Genomic DNA, 21,406 nt, shown 5'->3' on the forward strand with positions numbered 1-21,406 from the left:
TAATAATTATTGAATAAACAAAAAGTCATTAATATTTTTTCATCAAAAGAGGGGGTTATGTTGCAATAAAAAAAAAAGAATTTTTATTAAAAAAAAAGTACTTACATGATTGTTTGATAAATTATTTTCAATCTATTATTGAAAATTATTGTATTTTTTTAATTTGATTATGACAAAGGAAATTATTTTGTTTTTGTTACAAATAAATAGAATAATTTGATATGAAAATTGATTAATTGATCTTAACCGTTTTTTCTCACGTGTTTTTTTTTTTTTTTTTTTGTAGCATTGGCAAGCATTGGTCAGCTGTTTTTTTTTTTTTGTTCCAAAAGTTATGGGGCCCTTAAGACCACTTGAGGCTGCATGTTCTGAAGTCAATTTAATTTTTTTTTTTTAGTTTTAATTTAGATTTTATACTACAAACATAATAAAAATATAAATTAATTATAATTCTTATTCCACTTAATAATTAAAGTTAAATAAAAATTAATTTTCATTAAGGAAATAGAAAAAATAAAACAACATTTTTATATGATATTAATTTTCAAATAATGATTGAAAATTTGTTATTTATTGAGACAAATACTTAATTAATTTTACAAAAATTTAGGTCATTTTTATTTTACAATAATAATTAATTTTTTTTTTTAAATTAAATTAATAAATTCAAATAATATTTTGTTTCAAACATAATATTTTCTCGAGTCAAAAATTAATATTAAAATAATCAAATTAAAATTGTATATAAATACTCATTACAATTATAAAATAGAAAAAAAAAAAAAAATACATTGTATTTTAAGAGATTGAAAAGCTATTTTCCTTATACAAATTAATGGAAAATAATTTTGAAAATGAAAACATACAATATGTGTATAAATTAGACCTTGAAAATATACAATACAAAATAGTCTATTGAATTGAAATTTCATCGTCAAATTAAATTTAAAAAAAAAAATTAAAAATATTTACAAATTTATTCAAGTGCTGGATAATCTAATTTACCAGGTAAACAGAAAAAGAACTTTTGTGATACCACATAAACATCCTCAATGAATTTTCCAACTTTAAAAACTTCATGTGATTGATTATTATAATTTTTATATTCTTTGTTAAGAAATTTTGTTAAATCAGTAATAACTCTGGCAACAGAATATGGTCGATTATTTTTTAGAACATGATCTATAGCTGTAAAACAGGCTTTGTTATATTTAGTAATTAATTCTAAAAGTTCTTTACTCATATATTTACCACCATGAGTAAAACTTTTATTCTTAATTATGACTGCTGCAAGAAGGTCTTTAGATGTTGACCAATCTCCCTCACAAGCTTCACAATCACATGTAAATTGAAAACGTTCTAAATGATCATGACGTTCTTTTTTACCTTGACGAAACCATAAAGCACCGTAATTAGTAAATACTTGTTCACCCTTTTTAATTGGACGTATGGCTATAATAGCTAAATTTCCATCACGATGAGTACGTATTACATTTGAACTACAACTGTGATTGAAAAAACTCAAACTTGGTATTACTAATGTTGCCAGTGATACATCTTTTCCTAATTGTCCACAAAATAGTGGATACTGATATGCATTAAATAGTGTTACATTTATAAATTTTTTGGCAAGCTCAATAAGGTCTAAATTTTTTTTATTCTTCATAAAAGCCAATAACTCAATCGCACCATCTTCTTGAAAAAATTCAATTCTCTTACCAAGAAAACATGACATTATAATAGCATCAACATATGTAATACATTGCTGATTTGCTGTTGTTGATGATGATGGATCACACAAACCATAAACACTTTCAAATTTTGTTGGATCAAGTTTGCCTTCAATAAAACCCTTTGTTAGTGGATCTGTTGACATAAAAATATATAAAAAAAAATCAATGTAAAATTAATTTGTTAATTTGTGAATTATTGTTTTAAATTTTTTACCTTCTGATTTATCAATTTTATCAGTAAGTTTCTTTAAATTTTCAAATGAATTGTTGGATTGTTTAAGTGCCATGATGACAAGTCTCAATGCAATATAAACGCATTCACGCACATCAAAAGCCATTATTTGGCTCAAAACAACACACTCAATATCATGATAATTATCTTGTGCTTGTTTTTTACATTCATCTGAACAAAATACAACTTGGCTACAAGTATCACATGGTATACTAGTCCAAGTTTGTTTTTTACAATGCCAGCAAACATTGTACCTTACATTCATCCTGACAACACTTGCATATGGCTTTTGAATGCCAATAATATCACCAGCTTTAATATCTTGAGTTGCAACAATATGCCTTCCATATTTTTCCGAGCATTTCAATCCAACTGAGTTAGATAATCCAGGTACTATTGGATTTCTTGAGTTTAAAGGTGGTAATGCAGTATCTTCATAGTTAAGGTTTAAACTATTCAACTGTTGGGTTTTTGGCAATTTTATTGAATCAATTCTTTCAATTATCATTTTTTTTTGTTCATCATTATTAACAATAGTTGGAAGCCATCTACGAGCTTCTGCAACAGTATTTTTGATTAATTTTTTTTCCATTTTAAGTTCTTTCATGGCACTTGCTTTCCACATGTACAATTCTGCTTTGAATTCATCAGGATAACCATGTTGTATTGCTCGTTCAATATCAATAAGACAATCACTCATATAATTACTATAAAATAATGCAATACTGCGATTGGCATAGCCAAATGCAAGTAAATGACTTCCAGTAGGAACATGAGTAATACATTGTGTGTATCTTTTGTGAGCCATCATAAATTCTTGTGCTTGAAAATATACATCTCCTTCTTTTTTGTATAATGCAGAAAGGTTAATGTCTTTTAAATTTATTGTTATTGTTGGAAAGAATTCAAGTTCTGGATCAACACTGAGTTTCCTAGGTCCATTTTCACTTGGTGGAGTATTTCGCTTCAAGAAAATTCCACCAGTCAGCGCAGCTTCAAGCTTGATTTTCCACAACCTTGCATAATCATTTACTCGTTCTCTTTTCTCTGAAACAGTTAAAAAAAAAAAAAATTAAAAAATTTATTGAATTAAAATTTTATTAAAAAAAATTTATTTAATTGAAAAATTCAACAAAGACAAAGAAAAAAAAAAAAAGGAAAATTTTTTACTTACCTATTTCAGATTCAAGCGTGTCCATTTTCTTTAATTTTTAATAATAATTAAAACACGAAAAAGCTGATAATTTATTTTTCAAGTTGTAATTTAAATGTTAATAATTATTACTGATTAAATGATTTTCAATAATTAATGGCGTTTAAATTTAAAAGAATATTTTAAAAATTATTTGATGCAACTTGGAGCACAGACGAGAGACGAATGAATTGGTCGAGTCGATAGGTCTAGACACGTAGGCTAAAATACTGGAAAAGGAATAATTTTCTAGAAAAAATAATTGCCACGAATGAATCATCAATGAATATATTGATAATAATAGATTTATCATGGACAAATTAATAATCCTCTAATGTAAATAAACATGGTTGAAAAAGTAGAGACTTGGCAATTTTAAAATTTTACTTTTTAAAATAGTACTTTTTCTAACAAGTTTTTTAAATTATTATTTTTCACAATTCAACAAACGCGAAAAACGATTTGAGAATTTTAAAATATTGTATTTTTTTTTAAACTAATAGTTTCGATTTATTTTTTAATACTACATACACAATTAAATATAAATTAATCATAATTCTCATTCCACTTAATAATCAAGATTAAATAAAAATTAATTTTCATTTAGAAAAAAAAAAAAAAAAATAAAACAACATTTTATTATTATATTAATTTTCAAATAATTATTGAAAACCTGTTATTTATTGAAACAAATATACTTAATTAATTTTACAAAAATTCATCTTATTTTTATTTTAAATTATTGTTTTGTTTTAAATTAAATTATTAAATTCAAATAATATTTTGTTTCAAACATAATATTTTCTCGAGGCAAAAATTAATATTAAAAAATATCAAATGAAAATTGTATGTAAATAATCATTACAATTATAAAATAGAAAAAAAAAAAAATTACATTGTATTTTAAGAAATTGAAAAGCTGTTTTCCTTATACAAATTAATGGAAAATAATTTTGAAAATGAAAACATACAATATGTGTATAAATTAGACCTTGAAAATAACAATACAAAATAGTCTATTGAATTGAATTTTCTTTGTCGAATTAAATTTAAAAAAAAAAAAAAAATATTTACAAATTTATTCAAGTGCTGGATAATCAGTTTCACCAGGTAAAAAGGAAAAGCATTTTTGTGATAACAAATACAAATCCTCAATGAATTTTCCAACTCTAAAAACTTCATGTGAACCATTACAATAATTTTCATATTCTTTGTTAAGAAATGTTGTAAATTCAGAAACAATTCTGGCAATGGGATATGGTTCATTACTTGTTTGAGCATGATGTACAGCTGTTTTACAGGCTTTGACATATTTAGTAATTGTTGCTAAAATATCCTTACTCATATATGGACCACCATGAGTAAAACTTTTATTTTCAAGCATTGCTGGTGCAGTAATAAGGTCATCAGCGAGGCACCAATCTCGCTCACAAGCTTCACAATCACATGTAAATTGATAACGTCCTAATAATTCATGGCGAGCTTTTCTATTAAGGAAAAACCAATATGCACCATATTTTATAAATACTTGTTCATCCTTTTTAATTGGACGTATGGCTATAAGAGCTAAATTTCCATCACGATAAGTACGTATTACGTTGGGACAACAACTGTGATTAAAAAAACTCATACTTGGTATTATTGATGATGCCATTAATACAGGGCCTCCAGAGTGTGAAGATAATAGTGTATAATTAAATGCATTAAATTGTGTTACATTCATAAATTTGTTAGCAATCGTAATGAGGTCTGAATATTTTTGACTAGTCACCAAAGTCAATAAATCAATTGTACAATCTTCTTGAAAATATTCAATTTTCTTACCAAGAAAATATGACAATATAATAGCATCAGCAAGTGAAGAATATCGTTGTTTTGCTGTTCGTGATGAATATGATAATGGTGATAGATCACACAAACCATAAACACTTTCAAATTTTGTTGGATCAAGTTTGCCCTCAATAAAACCCTTTGTTAGTGGATCTGTTGACATAAAAATATATAAAAAAAAATCAATGTAAAATTAATTTGTTGATTTGTAAATTATTGTTTTAAATTTTTTACCTGTTGGGTTATCAATTTCATGGACAGTTTCCATTAATTTTTCAAATGAATTGTTGGATTGTTTAAGTGCCATGATGACAAGTCTCAATGCAGTATAAACGCATTCACGTACACCAAAAGCCATTGCTTGGCATAAAACAAGACACTCAATAGCATGATAATTATCTTGTGCTTGTTTTTTACAATCATCTGAGCAAAATATAACTTGGCTACAAGTATCACATGGTATACTAGTCCAAGTTTGTTTTTTACAATGCCAGCATACATTGTACTTCACATTCATCTTGACAACACTTGCGTATGGCTTTTGAATGCCAATAACATCACCAGCTTTAATATCTTGAGTTGCAACAACATGCCTTCCATGTTTTTTTGAGTATTCCAATCCAACCGAGTTGGATAATCCAGGTACTGTTGGATTTCTTGACTTTAAAGATGGTAATGCAGCATCTTGAAAATCAAGACTAAAACAATTTAACTTGTCGGTTTTCAGCAAATTTAATGAATCAATTCTATTTTTCATGTGTATTCTTAGTTGATCATCAGCAATATTTACAAGCCATCCACGAGCTTGATCAACAGTTTTTTTGATTAATTTTCTTTCCATTTTAAGTTCTTTCATGGCAGATGCTTTCCACATGTACAATTCTGATTTTAATCCATCAGGATAACCATGTTGTATTGCTCGTTCAATATCAATTAGACAATCACTCATAAAATTACCATAAAATAATGCAATACTGCGAGCAGCATAACCAAATGCAAGTAAATGACTTCCAGTAGGACATTGAGTAATACATTGTGTGTATCTTTTGTGAGCCATCATATACTCTCCATCTTGAAAATATAAATCTCCTACTTTTTTGTATAATTCAGAAAGTATAGCATCTTTTGAATTTATTGTTATTGTCGGAAAAAGTTGGACATCTTGATCAATATTGAGTTTCTTTGGTCTAAACCAACTTGGTCGATTACGTCGCTTCGAGAAAAGTCCAGCAGTCAGTGCAGCCTCAAGCTTGGCTTTCCACAAAATTGCATGAATATTTACTCGTTCTCTTCTCTCTGAATAAAAAAAAATATATTTATTGAATTAAAATTTTATTAAAAAAAATTAATTTAATTGAAAAATTCAACAAAGAAAAAAAAAAAAAAAAAGGAAAATTTTTACTTACTTATTTCAGATTCAAGCGTGTTCATTTTCTTTAATTTTTGATAATAATTAAAACACGAAAAAGCTGATAATTTATTTTTCAAGTTGTAATTTAAATGTTAATAATTATTACTGATTAAATAATTTTCAATAATTAATGGCGTTTAAATTTAAAAGAATATTTTAAAAATTATTTGATGCAACTTGGAGCACAGACGAGAGACGAATGAATTGGTCGAGTCAATAGGTCTAGACACGTAGGCTAAAATACTGGATAAGAAGAATTTTCTAGAAAAATTAATTGCCACGAATGAATCATCAATGAATATATTGATAATAATAGATTTGTCATCGACAAATTTATGGGGATAATCGTCTAATGTAAATAAACACGGTTGGAAAAAGAGAGACTTAGCAATTTTAAAATTTTACTTTTGAATATCCAACAAATGGAATTTTAGACACGCCAACTATTTTATCATGCACTCTCAATAACAATTAATTTTATGTACAAAAAAAAAATTAATGTAAAAATTATTCAACAAGTTTTTTTAATTTTACAATTTAACAACGCAAAAGTCATGTTGGGAATTTTAAAATACTGTATTTTTCTATGATAATTAATTATCAAATAGAATACTAAATATTAGAAGAAAAAAATCAATAATTTACTAAAATTGTTATAAAATAAGATTATCATTTTTTTTCATTTATAATTTTTATAATTAACAATAATTAGCATTACTAAAATTCAGATGACATTTTAATACAAACGAATTAGTAAAAAATTTTATTTCAACCCGCAATTATGAATCTAGCCGACAAAGAATGTTCTAAAGTTTTTTTTTCTTTTCAAATGATATAGTTTTGATTTAATTTTTATACAACAAACATAATTAAAATATTAATTTCAAATAAATATTATTTCACTTGATAATTAAGATTAAATAAATATTACTTTTTTTTTCTTTCAATATAAAAAATAAAACAACTTTTTTTTATTATGTTAATTTTCAAATAATGATTGAAAAATTTGTTATTTATTGAGACAAATACTTAATTAATTTTACAAAAATTTATGTTATTTTTATTTTACATTATTAATTAATTTTTTTTTGAATTAAATAATTAAATTCAAATAATATTGTGTTTCAAACATAATATTTTTTCGAGTCAAAAATTAATATTAAAATAATAAATTAAAATTGTATATAAATACTCATTACAATTATAAAATAGAAAAAAAAAAAAAACATTGTATTTTAAGAAATTTAAAAGCTGTTTTCCTCATACAAATTAATGGAAAATAATTTGAAAATGAAAACATACAATATGTGTATAAATTAGACCTTGAAAATATACAATACAAAATAGTCTATTGAATTGAAATTTCATCGTCAAATTAAATTTAAAAAAAAAAAAAAATATTTACAAACTTATTCAAGTGGTGAATAACCAATTTCACCAGGTAAATAGAAAAAGATATTTTGTGATATCACATACAATTCCTCAATGTATCTTCCAACTTTAAAAACTTCATATGATTGATTATTATAATTTTTATATTCTTTGTTAAGAAATTTTGTAAAATCAGCAATAAGTTTGGCACTAGGAAATTGTCCATTATTCACTCGAATATAATTAAAAGCAGTTTTACAGACTGTGACATATTTTTCAATTATTCCTAAAAGTTCTTTATTCATGTATGGACCACCATGAGTAAAGCTTTTATTCTCAACTATCTCGACTGCCTCAAGGTCTTCAGGTATTGACCAATTTTCTTCACAAGCTTGACAATCACATGTAAATTGAAAACGTTGTAATTGTTTTTGACGATCTTCTCTACTTTGCAAAAACCAATATGCACCATAATTATCAAATACTTGTTCACCCGTTTTAATTGGGCGTATGGCTATAATAGCTAAATTTCCATCACGATAAGTACGTATTATATTTGAACAACAACTGTGATTAAAAAAGCTAAAACTTGGTACTATTAATGATGCCATTGGTACACCTTTATTAGTTGATAATACTGAATAATTGAATGAATTAAATTGTGCTAGTGTTAGAAATCTGTCAACAATAGAAACGAAATCTTTTTGAATCCTTACAAAAGGCAATAACTCAATTGGACGATCCTCTTGAAAAAGTTTAATTCTCTGACCAAGATAATATGACATTATAATAGCATCCTCAAATGTAGAATATCGTTGATCTGCCATTGTTGATGGTGATGATGGATCACACAAACCATAAACACTTTCAAATTTTGTTGGATCAAGTTTGCCTTTGATGAAACCCCACGTGAGTACATCTGTTGACATGAAAAAATATACAAAATAAATTAAACGACTGTAATTAAATGCAAAATTAATTTGTTGATTTGTAAATTATTGTTTTAAATTTTTTACCTTCTGATTTATCAATTTTATCGGTAGTTTCCTTTAATTGAACAAATGAATTTTTGGATTGTTTAAATGCCATGATGACAAGTCTTAATGCAACATAAACGTATTCACACACACCAAAAGCCATTATTTGGCTCAAAACACGACACTCAATATCATGATAATTATCTTGTGCTTGTTTTTTACAATCATCTGAGCAAAATACAACTTGGCTACAACTATTACATGCTACACTAGCCCAAGTTTGTTTTTTACAATGCCAGCATATATTGTACCTCATATTCATCTTGACAACACTGGCGTATGGCTTTTGAATGCCAATAATATCACCAGCTCCAATATCTCGAGTCGCAACAACATGTCTTCCATATTTTAGCGAACATTTCAATTCAACTGACTTGGATAATCCAGGTACCATACGATTTTTTGACTTTAAAGGTGGTAATGCAGCATCTTCAAAATCAAGACTATAACACTTCAACTTGTCGGTTTTCCACAATTTCATTGTTTCTAGTCTTCTTTCTATTCTTATCTTTTCTTCATAATCATGAATATTTGGAATCCATTGATGAGCTTGTAAAAGAGCTCTTTTGATTAATGATTTTTTCATTCCAAGTTCTTGCATGGCAGCTGCTTTCCACGTGAAGAATTCTGATTTTAATCCATCAGGACAACCATTGTTTAATGCTCGTTCAAGATCAAGCAGACAATCACTCATATAATTACCGAAATATAATGCAATTCCCCGATAACCATAACCAAGTGAAAGGTAATCACTTCCAGCAGGAGCATGAGTAATACATTGTGTGTATCTTTTGTGAGCCATCATATATTCTCCTTCTTGATAATATACATCTCCTTGTTCTTTGTATAATGCAGAAAGTTTAGCGTTTTTTGGAGTTGTTATTATTGTTGGAAAGAATTTAAGTTCTGGATCAAAATGGACTGACCGAGCTCCATTTTTTCTGACATCAATCAGAAAAGCTTGAAGCTTGTCTCTCCACGAAATTGCATGATGATTTACTTCTTCTATGCTCTCTGAAGCAGATTATAAAAAAAAAAAAAATATTTATTTAATTAAAATTTTGTCAAGATAACATTTTAATTCACTTAAAAATTTAAAAAAGAAAAAAAAAAAAAAAAAGGAAAATTTTTTACTTACTTATTTCAAATTCAAGCGTGTCCATTTTCTTTAATTTTTAATAATAATTAAAACACGAAAAAGCTGATAATTTATTTTTCAAGTTGTAATTTAAATGTTAATAATTAATACTGATTAAATAATTTTTAATAATTAATGGCGTTTAAATTTAAAAGAATATTTTAAAAATTATTTGATGCAACTTGGAGCACAGACGAGAGACGAATGAATTGGTCGAGTCAATAGGTCTAGACACGTAGGCTAAAATACTGGAAAAGAAGAATTTTCTAGAAAAATTAATTGCACGAATGAATCATCAATGAATATATTGATAATAATAGATTTGTCATCGACAAATTTAAGGGGATAGTCGTCTAATGTAAATAAACACGGTTGGAAAAGTAGAGACTTAGTAATTTTAAAATTTTACTTTTGAATATCCAGCAAATTAAATTATAAACAATCAATAAAAGAAATTATTCAATAAGTTTTTTTAATTTTACGATTTAACAAACGCAAAAAACGATGAAGTAATTTCATAATATTGTATTTTTTTATGATAATCAATTTTTAAATGAAATACTAATTATTAAAATAAAAAAAATAATAGTTTACTTAATAGAAAAAAAAGCTCTCATATTTTTTTGTAAATAAACAAAGAAATTATATTAATTTTTTCTATTCATAATTTTAATAATTAAAAATAATTAGTATCACCAAGATTAGGATGACATTTTAATATAAACCCACTGGTAAACAAGCGATTGTTAATCTAGCAGACAAACAATGTTCTTATTTGTTTTTTTTTTAAGTGATAGCTATGATTCAATTTTTATACGACATACATAATAAAATATTAATTATAAATAAATAGTTTTTTATTTGATAATTAAGATTAAATAAATATTACTTTTTTTTTCTTTTAATATAAAAAAAAATAAAACAACATTTTATTATTATATTAATTTTCAAATAATAATTGAAAATTTGTTATTTATTGAGACAAATACTTAATTAATTTTACAAAAATTTATGTTATTTTTATTTTACAGTAATAATTAATTTTTTTTTTGAATTAAATGAATAAATTCAAATAATATTGTGTTTCAAACATAATATTTTTTCGAGTCAAAAATTAATATTAAAATATCAAATTAAAATTGTATATAAATACTCATTACAATTATAAAATAGAAAAAAAAAAAAATACATTGTATTTTAAGAAATTGAAAAGCTGTTTTCCTTATACAAATTAATGGAAAATAATTTTGAAAATGAAAACATACAATATGTGTATAAATTAGACCTTGAAAATATACAATACAAAATAGTCTATTAAATTGAATTTTCATCGTCAAATTAAATTTAAAAAAAAAAAAAATATTTACAAACTTATTCAAGTGGTGGATAATCAATTTTACCAGATAAACAGAAAAATAATTTTTCTAATAACATATACAATTCCTCAATGAATTTTCCAACTCTAAAAACTTCATATGATTGATTATTATAATTTTTATATTCTTTGTTAAGAAATTTGGCAAAATCACCAACAAGTTTGGCAACATGATATCGTCCCTTATTTAGTTTAATATAAGCAAGAGCATATGTACAGACTGTGATATATTCATGAAGTATTCCTAAAAGTTCTTTATTCATGTATGGACCACCATGAGTAAAGCTTTTATTCTTAACTATCTCTGGTGTCTTAAGGACTTCAGGTATTGACCAATCTCCCTCACAAGCTTCACAATCACATGTAAAATGGAAACGTTGTAATTGTTTATGACGATCTTCTCTACTTTGCCAAAACCAATATGCACCATAATTAGCAAATACTTGTTCACCTTCTTTAATTGGACGTATGGCTATAATAGCTAAATTTCCATTACGATGAGTACGTATTACATTTGAACAACAACTGTGATTAAAAAAGCTGAAACTTGGTTCTATTAATGATGCTATTGTAAGACTTCTTTTACTTGTTAATAGTGAATAATTACATGAATTATATTGTACTAGAGTTAGAAATCTTTTAACAATTAAAACGAAACTTTGTTGACTGATCAAAAAAGACAATAACTCAATTGGACGATCCTCTTGAAAAAGTTCAATTTTCTTACCAAGATAATATAACATTATAATAGCATCAACATATGTAACACATTGGTCATTTGCTGTTGATGATGATGATAGATCACACAAACCATAAACACTTTCAAATTTTGTTGGATCAAGTTTGCCTTCAATAAAACCCTTTGTTAGTGGATCTGTTGACATAAAAATATATAAAAATTAAATTAAATGAAAAATTAGTTTGTTAATTTGTAAATTATTGTTTTAAATTTTTTACCTTTTAAGTTATCAATTTTATCGGTATGTATCTTTAAATTTTCAAATGAATTGTTGTTTTCTTTAAGTGCCATGATGACAAGTCTCAATGCAACATAAAAGGATTCACGCATACCAAATGCCATTGTTTGGCACAAAACAACACACTCAATATCATGATAATTATCTTGTGCTTGTTTTTTACATTCATCTGAACAAAATACAACTTGGCTACAAGTATCACATGGTATACTAGTCCAAGTTTGTTCTTTACAATGCCAGCATATATTGTACCTCATATTCATCTTTACAACACTTGCATATGGCTTTTGAATGCCAATAACATCACCAGCTTTAATATCTTGAGTTGCAACAATATGCCTTCCATATTTTTCTGAGTACATTAATCCAACTGAGTTGGATAATCCAGGTACTGTTGGATTTCTTGACTTTAAAGGTGGTAATGCATCATTTGTTAAATCAAGATTATAACACTTCAACTTTTTGATTTCCGACAATTTTATTGAATTTATTGTTCCTCTTATTTTTATTATTTTTGCCCGATCAATATCACTTCGAAGCCATCTACTAGCTTGATCAAGAACTCTATCGATTAATGTTTTTTTCTTTCCAAGTTTTTGCATGGCAGCTGCTTTCCACATGAACAACTCTGCTTTTAGACTATTAGGATAACCATGTTTCTTTGCTCGTTCAATATCAATTAGACAATCTTCCATATAATTATTAAAACATAATACGATCCCGCGAGAACCATAAGCAACTGCAAGTAAATCACTTTTAGCAGGAGCATGAGTAATACATTGTGTGTATTTTTTATGAGCCATCATAAATTCTCCTTTTCTAAAATATACATCTCCTTGTTTCTTGTATAATGCAGAAAGATGAGCGTCTTTTGAAGTTATTGTTAGTGTTGGAAAGAAATTAAGTTTTGGATTAAAAGGGACTGGCAGAGCTCCTTTTGCACCGACAACAGTCAAAAAAACTTTAAACCATTCTCTCCACAAAATTGCATGATTATTTACTCTTTCTCTCCTCTCTTAAACAATAAAAGATTATAAAAAAAATAAATATCTATTTGAATTAAAATTTTATCAAGGTAACATATTAATTAAAATAAAAAATTAACAAAGAAAAATAAAAAGAAAATTTTTACTTACTTATTTCAGATTCAAGCATGCTTGTGTCCATTTTCTTTAATTTTTAATAATAATTAAAACACGAAAAAGCTGATAATTTATTTTTCAAGTTGTAATTTAAATGTTAATAATTAATACTGATTAAATAATTTTTAATAATTAATGGCGTTTAAATTTAAAAGAATATTTTAAAAATTATTGGATGCAACTTGGAGCACAGACGAGAGACGAATGAATTGGTCGAGTCAATAGGTCTAGACACGTAGGCTAAAATACTGGAAAAGGAATAATTTTCTAGAAAAATTAATTGCCACGAATGAATCATCAATGAATATATTGATAATAATAGATTTATCATCGACAAATTTATGGGGATACTCGTTTAATGTAAATAAACACGGTTGGAAAAAGAGAGACTTAGCAATTATAAAATTTTACTTTTAAATATCCAACAAATGGAATTTTAGACCCACCAACTATTTTATCATGCACTCTCAATAACAATCAATTTTTTATACAATAATAAATAATAAAAAAAATTATGCAACAAGTATTTAAAATTTTACAATTTAACAAACGCAAAAAACCATTTGGGAATTTAAAAATATTGTTTTTTTTCTATGATAATTAATTATCAAATAATATAATAAATATTGAAATGAAAAAATTAATAGTTTGTTTGATAGAAAAAAACATTCTTATATTTTTTGTAAATGAAAAAAGCAATTACATTGATGTATTGCTTTTTTTATCAATACAGTCAGCTGTTGATTTTTTATTCTAATTGTTAATTTTTTTTATTAATTATTTCAATAATTAACAATAATTAGCATTACCAAAATTAAAATGACATTTTAGTACAAACTATCTGGTAAAAAAATTTATTTCAAGACGCAATCTTTCATTTCAAATTAATTTATGATAAAAAATTGAATAGGAAACAGACTAATACACCATCTGCTGGTTAATCTTCGAGAGAGGAGAGACAGAAGAGAGAAAAAATATCTCTCTCTATTTACAAAAATAAACACCAACACACGCATACAGCATCAACACCATCAACAATATACATGATATTTGATATCAAATATCAATTGATATCTATTATGTTTATATTTATTCTCAGAAATTATTTATTTATAAAATGATTGACAATAAGGTAAATACATGCTTTTACAAAAAAAAAAAAACCAAAAACAATTTAATGTTTATATTTATTTTGTATAATTTATTATTACTAACAATAATATTTATCTATTTTTCCATAGAAACATGATGGTGACTTGAATTCATTGATAAACATACATTTTTTTCCATTAACCTCACAGGGAAATATTTATTCAATGTCAAAATTATCATCATCAAATGGAACAAATAAAATACTTGTTGCATCATTAAAACGTAAAATATATTCATGTGAAGCAGATCGTGAAAATAATGTTTTACGACCAATTGTCAAAGAATTACTTTTCACATATATACCAAGTAATTTAGAAATAAAAAATAAACAAAAACAAATGAAATTATAATTAATGATTTGATGAATTTATTAACAGATGGTGCAGAAATAATATCAATTGATGGATATAATAAAAAAAATTTTGAAGAAGAATATGCTATTGGAATAACAATAATAAAACGTAGTGGTGATGGTACCATGGAGAGATATTTAAATATATATTCAGAAACATCTGGTGATGGTGATAGTGGTATATCATCAATCGAAACAATTGCACAAAATTGTTTAACAGTTGAACTATCATATACACCATATTTATTATATCATACATTTATTTATGATAAAGATATTGATGAAGAAATTGTCTGGCTAATATCTGGTAATGATTTGCAAATTCATATGATACGTGAAGACAAATTGAGTCATGGATATGTCGAATCAAAAATTGATAAATATTTTCCTGAATTTATTAATTTAAATGCTCTTGCATTGTGGATTGATATTTATTATTATAATGATAATAAAAGGTACTTGATGTAATTATTATTTTGAGCCTTAATAAACACTTGTTAATTTAATTTTTTATTTGTAGAAGAATAACTGCTATTGGCTGTCAATGTGGTCTAGTTAAAATAACAATTGTCGAAATAGAAACACTAAAAATAATTGATGAATGGAAATTAAGATATGCAAGTCCAATATCAAATGTTAGAATATTTCCACGCTTTAATAATAAAACAATTGATGATAAACAAGTGTTGGATATATTAATTGTTAATTTATTAAATAGAACAATTGTTTTTTCGTAAGTAAATAATCTATTTTAGGTATCGAAATATTGTAATTTCGTTTTTAAATATACATTTTTTTTCAGGGATGTACTTAGAAATGGATTGAAAAATGATTTTACCCTAGTTACGGAAAATGCTGATTGTATATTGACGTCAATTGTTGCTGATATTAATATGGATGGTGTTAATGAAATTTTATTGGGTACTTATACACATGAAATATATGTTTTTAAAATTAATTGTGATGAAAAATGGATATTAAGTGATAAAAGAAAATTTGATTCACCAGTTTATTCAATGTCTTATTTAGATATAACAAATGATGGTATGAAAGAATTAATTGTATTGACACAACGTGGTGTTTATATATTACAGCATGATTTATCAAAAATTCAAAAAATATTAGATAAACGTTTAGCTAAATTATCAAAGCATTATGATAATTGTAAAACCAAAATAATCGACTAAATTAAAATAGAAAAAAATCAAAATTTATATAATATATTTAGATTGTTAAATGATATTATTTTTTGAAAAAAATTTAATAGCTGTATTTATATTTTTATAATAATCAAGTACAAATTTACACAAATTTTTTTATTTTTTTTTTTTTTTCTATAAAAGAGAAAACACCAATTATTATCAGGCTTTTTTTTTTAAGTCACTATTTTTTGCTTTTTGGTTTAACTTGTTGATGACAAAGAAAAAAATAAAAATAAATGATGAGTTTTTTAGATAAATAATTCTAATTGTTAATAATCAAGTGAATGAAAAAAAAAAAGAAAAAAAAAAAATTATATTATACAATTTATACAACTCTTCGTACTTCGAAAAATCTTTTGAGGTAATAAACTTGACCAAGTGTTATACAAATAAGTACTGCTGATTCAAAAACAGTCCACAAAACAACACGAAAATTTGTATTTTCATTGATTTCTCTGTGTGTGCGATCTCGAACCTGAAATAAACATCAAATAAATTAAATTATTAATATAAAAAATGATAACTTAACAATAAAGCAAAATATAGAAAAATGTAATTTTATATCAACATGCCATATGGAAAATAAAAAAGATCAATATAGATACAAAAAATAATTAATTCTCAATAATAAAATAAACAATTTATCAATCTTGTTAAATTGCTTATAGATAAATTAATTATAAATAATACAACGAGAGCCTAAAATGAATAAATCTCAAGAATAATCAAATAAACAAATTTTAAATTAATTTTTTTGCACTTTTGTAAGGATAAAAGTTAACAATAAATATTTTTTTATATTAATTTATACAAATAATTATTGTAAATAAAATATTGTTCATTACCTGCATATAATTTTGTTCATTTTTAACTTCCCACATTGCTGAACTAAGATCTTTAATCATATCATCCAATTTAACTGGATTTTCACCATCAACAACTGGTGCATGCTCATCAGGTTTTGATGGTTCAACAATATCAACATTAAACATAACAACTTTTGGTGTCATTGTACTTTTTTTATTGCTAAAACAATATGTATATTCACCAGCTTCACTTGCTGCAAATGTATATTTTCCATTTTCTTCACGTTCACCATTGTAAATACTTTGTCCACTTGGTCCAGTTATTGTAACATCAATATCCAAAAATCCACCCTCAGCAATTTCAAATGTTAAACCTAAATTATTAATTAAAATTTATTAATATACATTTGAAAGTATGTTTATCCATATGACGTGTAATAATAAAACATATACTAACCCATTTTTGTGCCTTGCATCAACTTGTCAAAAAAACACTCCTCAGCATGTGCATCAACCGTTATAAAATAACCATAACTATTATTAATTAAAGTGCATAATAATGCAAATAATACAATTAACTTCATTGTTAATTCATATATTTATTTATATTTATTTACTATAATTTAATGACACAGTGATGTGTAATTTTTTTAACTTTGTAAATTTGCTTGTGTGTGTGTTAAGTTGTATGTACAAATTGTGTGCATACAACTGCCACGTTTTACCGGTTTTGTAGAGGGGATATTGTTTTTTTTTTTTTTTCGATAAGAAATCGAGCTTATCTTTTGCTGGTTATATATTTTTTTTTTCTAAAGAAAACAACACTAGCGCTCGGTGGAATATATTTTTCCCGCTGTTTTTGGGTGATTCGAAATAAATCGCGCGTGTATCGATTTAATTAGAAAAAAAATATTAAACATAATTTAAATAATTTATAATAGGTTGACATGAATAATGGGAATCTAAAAAAAATTTTAAATAGAAAAAAAAATATACTTGAAAAATTTTAAATGTAGTTTTTAAAAAATATTGTTTAAATTTTTTTTTTTTTAGTTTGAATTGTTGAATAATAATAAATGCATTTGAACAAAAAATAAAGTCAAATAAAAATTTTTAATCAAACTTTTATGCTCACTTGTTATTTGAGCTTGAAAAATGGAAGAAAAAAAAAATTTAATCTCGTTGTTTGTTTTGTAACTTAAACAGTACGGTTATTAATTGTACAGAAATGAAAAAAAAAAAAAAAATTTTCAATTAAACTAGTTTAATTATTAAAATACTAGTTTGAGAAAATTTTTGATTTAATAATTACAATTGATATTTTCATTTGTATTATAATTTATTTAAAAAAAAAATTTAAAACAATTATAATATTGTTTTTTTATTTTCAGTTTTAATAGAGCTGTATATTTATTTTATTTCTTTTTTAAATACAAGAAAATTTAATTAAAATGAAGATTTTCATTGCGAGTTGTGTATATATAAAAGAAATTTTCATCATGATGCACAATTATATTTGATCCTTGTCTAATGTATTGTTAAAAAAATATGTACTTGATATATCATAAACATACAACTTTGATTCAACAATGACTAAAACAAACTCCTTCAAAACACATCGAGTATATAATTGCAAAAGTTTTGAGTACTTGTCAAAATTCAAGAACACATACAAAAAGCTTCCTGGCATTGTTCCCTCATTGCAAGTCGTAAAATTTCCAGCCTGTTAGCCAAATTAACTCTAATTGGAAGCGAGCAATTTGTCTTTGAAATAAATGAATATAAATAACGTGAGACCAAGTATATCTTGAAGAAAATTGCTTCAAGCTTCAAGTATAATTATATTTTCTTCAGAAATATCATTAAAATATTCGACTTTATTAAATTTCATTTCACCCATTTATGTTTCTACTAGTATACAAAAAAAAAAAAACAACAACAAAAAGTCAATATGAAAAAAAAAAAAATCACGAAATTAAATTTTGACATAAAAAAAATATTAATAAGTACAATATAATAAAAAATACAAATCCATCAAAAATAAAATTTTAAAAGAAACATTTCTATTGATATCAAATTATTCAAAAGAAAAAAAAAAATAATAATATTCAACCAATCATTCTAAAAACACGCAAGTATATTAAACAAGTAAATATGAATTTTTTTTTTTTTTTTATTTCTTCTAATGGAAAAAAAGAAAAAAAAAAAAAAAATAATCTACCAAGTGAAATCAGCAGTATCATTTCCGCTCATTTTTCTCTCGTGTTCTCGCGGTCGATGTCGCCTCGACAAAAAAAGAAATATTGAAAAAACAAAAAAAAAAAAAAAAAGAAAAAATTTCTGCCATGCACCATTTAAAGGGAAGGAATATAATAATAGTATAATATTGGGTGGGTGATTGTAATATTGCGTGAAGAAAAGGGCGCGTCGTGGGCGATCTCATCAAACCCCACCTAACAAGTCGATGATCCCCCCTTCATCTTCCCCCTTACTATGATAATTAACAACATCATAGTGAGTGCGAGTAGTTGAGTGAGATGGAATTAAAATAATATCCACGCAATAATGAGAGAAAGCAAGAGAAGAATGAACCAAAAAAAGGTAAGAAAGTAAGATAACATATCAAGCATATAAGAGAAAGAAAAAACATAAAAATATTTATAAAAAAAAAGGAGAGAGAGATAAAATAAATAAACAAAGAAAAAAATAAAAAAAGCTGATAAAAGCAAGGCGTCGAGAGTCTACTGTATACAGTTGAAGGCTATATGCTTTTGCTCTCTCCCTTTTCATGTGCAAAAGGCAAAGGAAAATCAATAAAATCTCGCGTCAATGGCCAACCACATACGTTGCCCGTCGTCGTTGTCGTCGTCGACGTCGTCATCATCATAGTCGTCGTCGTTTGCTCGACGTTGTCGTCTCCTATATCTATATCACATACCTATTTTGCGCGACCCTTTTCGAATTGCATTTGAGTTGTGTTACACATGCACTAACCTTTATCTTTTTCGTGCTTCCTCCTTTCGTTATCTTATATTTTACCATTGGCTTCCCCCTGTCCCTCCTAGTCGTGTGATCACCCATTGGCCCTTGTGACCCTTTTGGCCCTTGTGTATTGTAGCCCCCTCCCACCCCCTTTGTCCTCAGTTACTCTTTTTTTCCTCGCGGCCTTGGCGCCTACCACCAACCATCATCATAATCATACACACTTACTCATTCTCTCTACCCAACATTCGCATGCAGACTTACTACTACCAACTACCACTATCACACTACTATGTTGTATATACACTATATACAAAACTGACTCTTACAGATCAAGGGGGCTAAAGTCCTCTTTTTCCTCCCGTTCATCCCCTTGATGTTGCTGCATTCGCCTTAACTTCGACCCTCTTTTATTATGGTTGTTGCCACGAGCCATGCTACTATATAATATATATATAACTCTAAAACGTGAGTTGAAATTACTGGTCGGACCCTTCGACGATGCTCTTACTACTATACTCTCCCTCTTAAAAAAATAAAATATCAACCCAAAAAGAAAAATAAAAAAAACCCTCGTATCACTTTTACCTTGGATATATTTTACCTTTCGCCCTCCTGCCCTTCTTCAGTTACCTATAATATATGTATGAACACATTTAAGAGGGAGAGAATAGCGATTGTATTGGTGCATAACGGCTCGACCCGTTTTTTTTTTTTTTTTATTATTTTTCTATATTATATTTTTATTTTTTCAATTTCTTTACGGATGAAAGATTATACAGCTTTGTGTACTATTGTGCTTTTGACATAGGTGTAGAGGAGTCATTGGGGACAAAAATTCAATGTTTGATGGGATGTCTTTTTTTTATTTTTATTATTTGAATGATTATATAGGATCACCTGGATTTAGAATCTGTTTTTATGTATAATATTGTATAGCGCAGGGGTAGCAGAGTGGGTGATATTTAATTTAATTATTCGAATCCACGTATGCTATTGAAAATAAGGGTTCATTGTTAAGGTTTTTTTAAAAGTCATCTTTTTATTTCAAAATACTGTCAAGTAAATTTTTTGGTTTCAAATATCATTTTGCTGATTTTATATCTATTTTTTTGTTATTCTATAAATCGATTGTGTTATCTGTTTTTTTTTTTTTGGCCCTTTGACACACGGTGTGATGAAAAGCAACAGTATGTCAATTGAAAATAATAAAAAAAGTAAATTGATAAAAAATGATTGATTGCTCGATATTGATTTAATTGAAAATAGATATACGAAAATATATTCTACTGATTTTTTTTTATCTATATAAAAAAGATATAATAAAAAACTAAAATGAAATTGCGTTGAAAATGTGTATGAAATATATTTATTTTTCCTCAATAGACTCGTTTTACTCTGAACTTTTATGTACAGCTGCGCATATATGTATACACTTTGTTCATACCAATACATTCGTTTCGCATTGCATGGG

At 25.8% G+C, this 21,406-nt stretch overlaps 6 protein-coding genes across 6 annotated transcripts; 1 reads left to right on the forward strand and 5 right to left on the reverse strand.

Annotated features, from left to right (window-relative positions):
- Positions 1–453: 453 nt before the first annotated feature.
- LOC122856180 (SET and MYND domain-containing protein 4-like) lies at positions 454–3,164 on the reverse strand. The gene is made up of 5 exons (XM_044157874.1): positions 3,140–3,164; positions 2,498–3,012; positions 2,056–2,425; positions 1,252–1,866; positions 454–461 (listed from the first exon to the last, which is right to left on the reverse strand). The coding sequence occupies exons 1-5, from the start codon at positions 3,162–3,164 to the stop codon at positions 454–456; spliced, it is 1,533 nt and encodes a 510-aa protein (XP_044013809.1).
- A 1,071-nt stretch (positions 3,165–4,235) lies between these two features.
- Positions 4,236–6,418, reverse strand: LOC122856181 (SET and MYND domain-containing protein 4-like). The gene is made up of 3 exons (XM_044157875.1): positions 6,394–6,418; positions 5,222–6,283; positions 4,236–5,140 (listed from the first exon to the last, which is right to left on the reverse strand). Exons 1-3 carry the CDS (start codon positions 6,416–6,418, stop codon positions 4,236–4,238), a joined length of 1,992 nt encoding a protein of 663 aa, XP_044013810.1.
- Positions 6,419–7,363: 945 nt separating this feature from the next.
- On the reverse strand, positions 7,364–9,927 carry LOC122856788 (SET and MYND domain-containing protein 4-like). Its single transcript, XM_044158629.1, has 2 exons — positions 8,786–9,927; positions 7,364–8,688 (listed from the first exon to the last, which is right to left on the reverse strand). Exons 1-2 carry the CDS (start codon positions 9,609–9,611, stop codon positions 7,808–7,810), a joined length of 1,707 nt encoding a protein of 568 aa, XP_044014564.1. The 5' UTR covers positions 9,612–9,927; the 3' UTR covers positions 7,364–7,807.
- A 1,388-nt stretch (positions 9,928–11,315) lies between these two features.
- On the reverse strand, positions 11,316–13,463 carry LOC122856182 (SET and MYND domain-containing protein 4-like). Its single transcript, XM_044157876.1, has 3 exons — positions 13,433–13,463; positions 12,391–13,311; positions 11,316–12,193 (listed from the first exon to the last, which is right to left on the reverse strand). Exons 1-3 carry the CDS (start codon positions 13,461–13,463, stop codon positions 11,316–11,318), a joined length of 1,830 nt encoding a protein of 609 aa, XP_044013811.1.
- A 990-nt stretch (positions 13,464–14,453) lies between these two features.
- LOC122856840 (KICSTOR complex protein kaptin-like) lies at positions 14,454–16,547 on the forward strand. Its single transcript, XM_044158703.1, has 5 exons — positions 14,454–14,570; positions 14,680–14,896; positions 14,968–15,397; positions 15,463–15,675; positions 15,745–16,547. The coding sequence occupies exons 1-5, from the start codon at positions 14,556–14,558 to the stop codon at positions 16,127–16,129; spliced, it is 1,260 nt and encodes a 419-aa protein (XP_044014638.1). The 5' UTR covers positions 14,454–14,555; the 3' UTR covers positions 16,130–16,547.
- Positions 16,387–17,656, reverse strand: LOC122856882 (transmembrane emp24 domain-containing protein 2-like). The gene is made up of 3 exons (XM_044158765.1): positions 17,408–17,656; positions 16,990–17,324; positions 16,387–16,619 (listed from the first exon to the last, which is right to left on the reverse strand). The coding sequence occupies exons 1-3, from the start codon at positions 17,532–17,534 to the stop codon at positions 16,470–16,472; spliced, it is 612 nt and encodes a 203-aa protein (XP_044014700.1). The 5' UTR covers positions 17,535–17,656; the 3' UTR covers positions 16,387–16,469.
- Between the last annotated feature and the right edge of the window lie 3,750 nt (positions 17,657–21,406).

The sequence above is a fragment of the Aphidius gifuensis genome, linkage group LG5, assembly GCF_014905175.1.
Source record: "Aphidius gifuensis isolate YNYX2018 linkage group LG5, ASM1490517v1, whole genome shotgun sequence".
Lineage (NCBI taxonomy): Eukaryota > Metazoa > Arthropoda > Insecta > Hymenoptera > Braconidae > Aphidius > Aphidius gifuensis.

What these genes read in the sequence shown, in the direction of transcription:
- LOC122856180 (XM_044157874.1), bottom strand. Translation starts at nt 3,164, where the DNA reads ATGGACACGCTTGAATCTGAAATAG. An exon ending in CACGCTTGAATCTGAAATAG is followed by an intron (nt 3,013 to 3,139) that starts GTAAGTAAAAAA and finishes TAACTGTTTCAG; the next exon opens with AGAAAAGAGAACGAGTAAAT. An exon ending in AATAATGGCTTTTGATGTGC is followed by an intron (nt 1,867 to 2,055) that starts GTGAATGCGTTT and finishes TTATGTCAACAG; the next exon opens with ATCCACTAACAAAGGGTTTT.
- LOC122856182 (XM_044157876.1), bottom strand. Translation starts at nt 13,463, where the DNA reads ATGGACACAAGCATGCTTGAATCTGAAATAA. An exon ending in CATGCTTGAATCTGAAATAA is followed by an intron (nt 13,312 to 13,432) that starts GTAAGTAAAAAT and finishes TTATTGTTTAAG; the next exon opens with AGAGGAGAGAAAGAGTAAAT. An exon ending in GTGCCAAACAATGGCATTTG is followed by an intron (nt 12,194 to 12,390) that starts GTATGCGTGAAT and finishes TTATGTCAACAG; the next exon opens with ATCCACTAACAAAGGGTTTT.
- LOC122856788 (XM_044158629.1), bottom strand. Translation starts at nt 9,611, where the DNA reads ATGATGGCTCACAAAAGATACACACAATGTATTACTCATGCTCCTGCT. An exon ending in TAAAATTGATAAATCAGAAG is followed by an intron (nt 8,689 to 8,785) that starts GTAAAAAATTTA and finishes TCATGTCAACAG; the next exon opens with ATGTACTCACGTGGGGTTTC.
- LOC122856882 (XM_044158765.1), bottom strand. Translation starts at nt 17,534, where the DNA reads ATGAAGTTAATTGTATTATTTGCATTATTATGCACTTTAATTAATAAT. An exon ending in GATGCAAGGCACAAAAATGG is followed by an intron (nt 17,325 to 17,407) that starts GTTAGTATATGT and finishes TTAATAATTTAG; the next exon opens with GTTTAACATTTGAAATTGCT. An exon ending in ATGAACAAAATTATATGCAG is followed by an intron (nt 16,620 to 16,989) that starts GTAATGAACAAT and finishes TGTTTATTTCAG; the next exon opens with GTTCGAGATCGCACACACAG.
- LOC122856840 (XM_044158703.1), top strand. An exon ending in ACTTTTCACATATATACCAA is followed by an intron (nt 14,897 to 14,967) that starts GTAATTTAGAAA and finishes ATTTATTAACAG; the next exon opens with ATGGTGCAGAAATAATATCA. An exon ending in TATTATAATGATAATAAAAG is followed by an intron (nt 15,398 to 15,462) that starts GTACTTGATGTA and finishes TTTTATTTGTAG; the next exon opens with AAGAATAACTGCTATTGGCT.
- LOC122856181 (XM_044157875.1), bottom strand. Translation starts at nt 6,418, where the DNA reads ATGAACACGCTTGAATCTGAAATAA. An exon ending in CACGCTTGAATCTGAAATAA is followed by an intron (nt 6,284 to 6,393) that starts GTAAGTAAAAAT and finishes TTTTTTATTCAG; the next exon opens with AGAGAAGAGAACGAGTAAAT. An exon ending in TGAAATTGATAACCCAACAG is followed by an intron (nt 5,141 to 5,221) that starts GTAAAAAATTTA and finishes TTATGTCAACAG; the next exon opens with ATCCACTAACAAAGGGTTTT.